Source organism: Plectropomus leopardus, chromosome 4 (assembly GCF_026936395.1).
Source record: "Plectropomus leopardus strain MGB_pleo_1.0 chromosome 4, ASM2693639v1, whole genome shotgun sequence".
Taxonomy (NCBI): domain Eukaryota; kingdom Metazoa; phylum Chordata; class Actinopteri; order Perciformes; family Serranidae; genus Plectropomus; species Plectropomus leopardus.
The window spans coordinates 13658803-13666757 of record NC_142179.1 but is presented as its reverse complement, the minus strand read 5'-3'; the positions used below and the strand labels follow the sequence as shown (position 1 = coordinate 13666757).

Here is a 7955-nt window from a genome sequence, read left to right as displayed (position 1 = left end):
ATTTTTACTTGAAACAAAGTATTTCTACACTGTAGTTATACTCAAGTAAAGGACCTCGATACTTCTTCCTTCACTGCACATCAAGCTGTACTTCTCTCTGAAAAGTAGAGAGAAGTAATGCCATCACTAGTCATACTAATGGCAAAAAAGTATTTTTGCATCTTTATTTTTGAAGAAAACTAAACCCAAGAACTCATATTCTAACCACAGAAAAACAAACAACATATTTTTTATTATTAACACTGTTTATTGAGTGGTTTACAGCAAATGCATAATTAATAAACATCTTTTCAGGGTACCATATCAGGACAATGTGTTAAATATTATTGGCTACTTGAAATAATACTCATATTGTGTATTATAACATTGAAATTTGTCTTGCAATCATAGAAGACCATTGAGAAAAAGCACCCTGACAATTTGATAACTGTGCATTTAGGTTGTATTTCTCATTTGGCACTCTTGAATAAAGACTATTATTTATACGGTTAATTTGACACGTTCACAAATTCCTTTAATTATTGTTAAAAACAGACTTTTGTCATAAGTAATTACAGTAATGCTTTTCTGGAGTTAATAAAATTGGCACAGCAACAATAATTTTAGTTAATATGTGTCAAAAGCATACCGCCTCGATGCTGCTATGAAAAAAAACAAAAAAAAACAAAAAAAAACCTCAATCCATCCCTCCCACATTGTCATTTCTATACAAGCCAAGTGTATAACACTAATGATAGTGCTGTGCAATGATGCAGACTGAAAGAACAGAGCCGTTGTCAAAAACTGATTGCAACTAGATGAGCCTTTGCCAAGAAAGAAAGAAAAGCAGAGGAGTAACCCTCTCATCACTGTAGTCATATGGTAATGGTTGCAAGTGCAAAAACAAAGTTATAAAGATAACATAAGGCACGTATAAAACAAAAATGTAAAAGGCTATATGATTGGATAGAAATACAGAAGTGGTATAGCAATACAGTACAAGCAATCATTTTACAAGGCCCATTTTGCAGACTGCTGGTGTTAATTTCCAACATGGAATAGTAAAATATTTATATTCAAACCAAGAGGTTAGATGTTCAGATACAGTATAGGCCTCAGACAGTTACACTCATTCAGTAACATTCACGTTAACCAGCTGCAACAAACAAACAGTGCGATCAAATTAAGATAATTTGATTGTATGAGATCATCAGAGAATTACAATGACAGGTTTTAACATCCTGTAAGTTCAAGGATAAACATCTTTCTTTTATGAAAGACAAAAGAGAGAACTAAGTGACAAGCTCTCTTATGACATAGCATCATCTGGCCGCTGGCTAACAAGGGCTAAAAATACCAGTGTGTTGCTCTGAGCGAGACATCCAGCTCCCACCACGGTCCCCAGTGACTGTCGAGAGAATGCTCCGACCTCAGCGACCACAAGGTCTCTGGGGCTAGATGTGCCCCGCTGGGAGTATGGAGGAGATCCGGACTAGTTTTCCCCAAACACCACTTCTTATCCCGAGTTTACAGGAAGTTACAGGAAGCTCAGAATGCTGATCTTTTGGTAGTTTTTATTAAAAGGCATAGTTGACCCCAAAATCAAAGATCCGCACTTTTCCTCTTCCCAGTAGTGCTATTTATCTAACTTGTTTTGGTGTGAGTTGTTGAGTGTTGGAGATATCAGCCGCAGAGATGTCTGCCTTCTATTGAATAAATGGAACTAGATTGCACTCCTGGTTGTGGTGCTCAAAGTGCCAAAAAATTGATTTGAAAACTCAGCAGTGGAGTCTCTTTCCAGATATCATGACCTGGTTTGTTAAAACAATCAACAGACCTTGTTGTGAGCAGTTTCAAGTATTTTCTTCCCATGAAACTACACCCATCAACCGTATCACTGCACAGAAGAAAACGTGCATCTACTCATGGTCGAGAGGCTCGTGCTCATGATGGCGCAAGATGTAAATCATAATGGCACCCAACTTGGCTGAGCGGTAACATTGGCAAGCGCAGAGGTCCTATGTGGACGAGAAGAAGATGCACGCTTCCTTCCTTGCAGTGATATGATTGGAAAGTGTAGTTCAATAGAAAGAAATAAGTTCCTACATAAAACTGCTCACAACAAGATCTGTGGATTTTCTTGAGTAACCGGGTCATGATTTCTGCAAAGAGACAATGCTGTTGAGTCTACAGCCGATATCTCACAACAATCCAACAATCGACTGATAAACAGCACTACGGTATGAGGAAAAATATGTATTATTAATGTGGAGGTGAACTGTTCCTTCATAAGCTGTTCCTTGTCCTGGTGCTGTTGTCATTAGATTATAAAAACGGTCAACTGTACAAGTGGCTTTTTATCATTTTACCATCAATCATACAGCTGCAGGATTTCCTTTAGCTCTCACCCATGTACGCTGTGAATAACATGTCACTGTAGCAATCTAATCCATGTGGATTTATTTTGTGCAATGTCTTTAAAATTGTTATTTACTTGCCCTTCTTTATATAATTTGCATATTAAAAAAAACACCCTTACCATCCTGCGGGATCCGGAAAAGGCAATCTTAGCAGTTATTTGTTGGTATTATTTTGGTATTTTTTAGATGCTTAGCACCATAATTTGCATGAATACCTATAGAAAAATATGTTTTTAGATCAAGGTTGCTACAGCTTTAAAAAGTACTGACCTAACAACAATTGCACATACTGTGTTTGGAATAACTGGAAGCCAGAAGGGCAGAGGAAATCTTGAACATTGGTGATATAATAACAGAACAGCATATTTTACTGAATTGTATGTAGTACAAAGCCAATCTAGGCCAAACTGTTTTGCATCTTGTCAGATAAACTGATGCTTTTGATGAATGATTACCATTTTAAATACTGTAGTCTTTAAATCTTTAATCGTCCTTGGCAAATGACACTCAAAACTGTGGAAAAGAGCATATGTTGTGATTTAAATTCCTTGGATTGTACAGGGGGTAGTGTTAATGTTCAAGACCGATAGATTCCCTTGTGCCAGACAAGATGCGGAATCAATCTCAGATTTTCATTTGTCTTTTGATTGATGATAAGGCTGCATTTTGAAAATTAGTCTCAGTTTTGTCGCCCCTCTGTTAAATTCAGAGGGGTGTGACATTGCAGAATGATCAGGAAGGAATGACTAAACTGTGGAAAAAGACATAATACACCTCCATCACTCTACTGGCTCTGCAGCCACTGCACTCTCAGTTCCTCCACCTCTTTTCCGTACCAGTCATGGAGTTTGGAGAAGCAGCCAGTGCCAGGAGAGACGGGGCTTTCCAGAGATGCTCCTCTTCTCCTGGGAGGCACTGGTGGAGCCCTCACCCCATCAGCCCCATATCCAATGTTATTCCCAGAGTCTGTGCAGGTTTCCCAGGCAACACAGGAAGACGCGCCGTCAACAAAGCCGTTGGCCAAGGCAACTGCTGGTTTGCTCCACGCAACTCCGTTCTCCTTGGAGCAATCAGAGACGAGCTGCACCTCATCCTGGAGGTTCTTTTGGGCAGAGGAGGTGCCCGACATGGGAGGAGCACTTGATGATGATGATGATAAGGAAGATGAAGATGACGAAGAAGACGATGCTCCAGACCTGGGCCGAGCTACCTGGTTTCTCCTGGAGTGCTTTGGCCTGCCCTGCAGGCTTCCTGCCCCGGCCCCGACACTGCCGCCTCCCGCGGCCTCCTGGATCTCCTCCAGCTGCCTCTCCAGCTCCTTCACCACCAGCCTCATGTAGTCAAAGCTGGCCCTCGACAACGCTTTCACCCAGGACTCCATGGCTGCTTGGTTCTCAGCAGCCATCTTGTACACTCGTGCTTTGGCACAGTCAAACTTAATGGCGAAGGCGAACTCCTCGGCCGACTCGCACAGCTCCACAGTGCATCCTTCGAGGACGATAACGCCGATGGGCTCCCGGCTGTCACGCTCCTCAAAGTAGAAGAGCATGTTACCCTTCAGAACAAACCAGCGCCGGTGATACGCTGTGTTGCGCTCGCCCTTTTTGAACAGAAAGCCTGTCTTGTCTGGCGGTGAGTCACAGGTGGCGTAGTGCGCCACGCTGCGTTCATTGAGCTTCATTTTCACCCCCTCCTCCGTTTCCTCGGTAGATTATTTGTTTACCTAAAGATCATTGTAAAGACAGAGGTCATCCCCAAGGTTAGAGGCGAACAGCACCAAAATTAAGACTTCCAATACGTTATTTCCATGGTTTAGGAAAGTTCAATCAATATTTGTGAACATGAGCTACTCTCTCTCAAAGTCAGAAACCAGAGAAGGACGTCTCCAATTTATGATGTCATGGGTTAGCAGATGGGACATGGACCAAACAAAAAACTTGAAGTACATGTCAAATAAATTGTTCCCAAATATGGAGTCTGTCATTTTAGGTAATTCATTTCACACTAATATTTGTTCCATTGTTCCTTTTTCTGATACGTTTGGTTTTAATTAGTAATTTAATGTAAAAGAAGAACAAAAAGGGGGATTTGATGCCATGATTGACAGCTATGTGTGCCAATTGGTGTACTTGTGATCAATGGTGCTACTCGCGACAGGTAGGATTGATGTATGGGCAGGAACTGGATACCACAGAGATTGCTACCGTGCAGACTCTGGCTCAAAATGACCTTCATTTTTGTACAGTGCGAGGAAAAGGAGAAGTGTTATCTATCTTTGACTTTACTTGACCCCCAAACAACGTCTGTTGTTTTTTCATCAAAATGGCGACAGTGGCATGAGAAGCCGGCGTGGATACACAAAGTCGATAGTAGTTACGTGGTGTGCGAGCCCCGTGAGTCAGTGTTAAAACACTGCAACAATGCGACGAACCGACGTAACAGTTTGAGCCGACAACATGCAGATGTTTTGCAACCTGTTGCTAACGCTAAAGCTGTGGATCACACACAAATGCAGGTAGACAAATCCTGCATAAATGTTTATTACTTTTGTTAGGTTCGGCTCAGGCAAAAATGTGCACTTTTCTGTACTTTACATTTATTTTAGTTTTAATTTTATTTGATAAAGAATAACGTAATGGTAAAAGTTTTGGTGTCAGTTTGTTCTAAATCAATACCGATAACGCACGCTTTACTGAACACATATCAGACGGTATTCTAATGAATTATCTGAGTATTTCTGACATCAACATACATAACTAAAAAGAAATCGAAGCAACTGGATCAATATTGAATCGAATCGAATTGTGACCCAAAGCATCGAAATTGAATTGAATTGTGAGGTTCTTGACAATACCCAGCCCTAATCTTTATATAGAGTCTATTCTTCATACCCTGCGACATCACAAAATGAAGTTTCAGCACTCTAGTTTTCATATTTGTTGTTGAGTTGTTTATGTTTACTCGTGTTTTTTGAATGTCTTTGACCTTAGGAACAATGTGTACGGATTTAAAATATGCAAGTAGCTCCTCTTTGAGGGGATCAGTGCATAATTAAGGACGCCAAAAGATTGTAGTTTTTCCTTTCAGCAGATTTTGCTTTGATTTAACTTGAGCTAATCTTTGTCTGCTGACAGAGGAACCGGCAGGCTCTTTGCTCTCAGTGCTACGTGACTGTATGATTGTAGTATATTGACATGGTGCTGTTCTCTGGTTAAAAGGAGGTGAGAGCGTGGGGTCAAGTACGAAACAGAAGGAGAATGATTCAGTTTTTCACTCCTGGAAACTTCAACCTATATTCTCTGGTGTCCTTCCACTCAGTCATCCTGCGTACCGTCATGGCAGAGTGAACTCTGTTCTTTCACTTTTACTTTACCTGTCACACTGCAAGTGCGCAAACATAACCTCGGACATCGCACTGCCACAGTAAAACTAAAGTGTCCTATAGTAAAAATACATCATAGACTGGAAACACTACAGATGTAGGCCAATTTAAACAAGGGGAAATTGTTAGGTTATACGCTGTGTAATCACATGTTCACTGTAGACTAGGGCTCAGACCTTCCCTGAGTAAACAACAACTAATCCAATTTAATCTGTTAAGAAGTTTAAGTAAGGCTGGACACTGGTGTGACCTCATACATCACCTTGTTTAGAATAACTAATTTGTTTTGCAGCTTTTACATTTGGTGCTGTTATTGCTGCAGGCACGAGTGATACTGTTCTTGGCTGTCCTTTTACAACTCATGTGCAATGTATGAAACTCTTAATTTGTGTTTTCTCAACATAAGGAAACAGCAAAATTGGTGGCCGTTTATTTATAAATGCATACATTTCAAGTACCCTGAGTACTTGGATTGTTTTTGGTGTTGTCATAAATGATCGAATGAGACACTTGACATACCCCCTTTTTTCTTTTCCTACAGTCTCTTAATCATTAGCGAAGCTCCTTCTGATTGTAATAATCTACCAATCCATATCATCTTTCCACTTGTTAGAAAATGCCATGTCTTCTTATTATAGGTTCAGTTGTACATATCTATAATGAAACGTGAAACATTGTTTACTTTTTGTTTCGTTTTCTCTGCCATTGCTTTTTATTTGTTTTTTTGCGCTGAGTTCAGATATTTTTCACAAGCTATTTGACCCTTTGACCTTGGTTTGATTTCTTTCGAAAACATTGGGGAAAAAAGGCAATGATTAACTTGGCAAAAAATGTCCCACAAATTGCAAGAAAGGAGTAAAATGTGATAAAAAATTACCCAAAAATAAGTTTTAGGAAAGAGAGGAGGATTTGTAAAACAAAAAATGAAAAAAAGATCCAAAATAAGGGGAAAATATTACAAAATCTATATCTATTATACAATAACTTTATATTTCTAAAATTAAGTTACAGAGAAAAAATATATTAGAATAAAGAAAAGAGATATATTTTCAGCACTTTTTGGGCTGTTTTTTTTTTTAATTTAATTTTATTGCCCAATTTGAGGTAATTTCCTTGTAATTTAAAAAAAAAAAAAAAAATTAAATAAATTAAACTTTTTGGGGGGTCATGTCTTGTAAAGTTGCTCATTGCCTTCTCCCCTTATTTAAAAAAAAATAAATAAAGAAATAGAAAAAATTTGGTCAGGTTTAAAATAGTCAGTTATCCTGTTAACTTTTATTTTCTGTTAAATTTTATGTCTAAATGTGCCTCTATTGCACTATTATTTTTGCTGAAAACAAGATGGAGGGTTATTCTTAATAAAGAATTCCCTATTTGAAAATGCTACTTACGTGTTTATCTCATATCCAGATGACATCCACCAGTGTCCTCCCATCACATCTGGAGCTTATAACATCCCCCCAAAAGGTCTCGATCTTTTTCTCTTTTTTCCAAATGAAGGCTGGATGAGGGAAAAAGGCGTTGCACACTTTTATTATCACTCCACAACTCTAACTTAACTAGAAAGGACCGACATTAACTGCTAAGTGAGAGGTCGACGTCCAGTATTGAGGCTGTATTTTTTACACATGAGCTGTTTTTTCCATAGACATTTTTTCGGGTTTTTTCCCTTCTGCTAGCACAGTCGTGTTTTGGCAAGTGATTCAAATGGTGCTGGTCGGTTAGTCACAAGCTTTTGACACATCAGCACTTTGCGGGAATTCATAACGGCATTAATTCAACTGTTTCAGCAGCACAAGAACACAAATGTAAATAAACACGACCTGAAATTAAAGAAAATCTCTCTGTGTGCCCACTAGCTTAACGCATTTAGCCTCTTTACTGAATACAGATGAGCATCTGGCGTCAGCATTATCAGCTGAGCACTCGCTAACATTTAGTTGTACGCCGGCAGTTCGTTAAACTCACAAATTTATGACTTTAGTTACCTATTTATTACCTGTAGATGAAGACGCCTCCTCCTGTCAGTCAGATAATCTCCCAGTTGTTTATTTTTTATCTCTCTTCCTTCTTTCTTTCCTTCTTCTTCCCGATCACGTGATCGGCAGGGAGGGACCATGTTATGATGTACACGGGCAGCCCGGCCGGGCGGGGTGATAATTACCGCCCTGAAT

General features: G+C 39.4%; 1 protein-coding gene across 2 annotated transcripts; it reads right to left on the bottom strand.

The window, feature by feature from the left end:
- Positions 1-226: 226 nt before the first annotated feature.
- pheta1 (PH domain containing endocytic trafficking adaptor 1) lies at positions 227-7897 on the bottom strand. 2 transcript variants are annotated; one of them, XM_042488389.2, is made up of 3 exons: positions 7781-7897; positions 7173-7282; positions 227-4122 (listed from the first exon to the last, which is right to left on the bottom strand). In XM_042488389.2, exon 3 carries the CDS (start codon positions 4078-4080, stop codon positions 3184-3186), a length of 897 nt encoding a protein of 298 aa, XP_042344323.1. In that variant the 5' UTR covers positions 4081-4122; positions 7173-7282; positions 7781-7897; the 3' UTR covers positions 227-3183. The 2 variants fall into 2 exon arrangements, with proteins under 2 accessions (XP_042344323.1, XP_042344324.1); XM_042488390.2 differs by having other exon boundaries at positions 7770-7894.
- Positions 7898-7955: the final 58 nt, after the last annotated feature.

Excerpts from the sequence above, each read along its gene's own strand:
- pheta1 (XM_042488389.2), bottom strand. The coding sequence starts at position 4,080 with ATGAAGCTCAATGAACGCAGCGTGGCGCACTACGCCACCTGTGACTCA.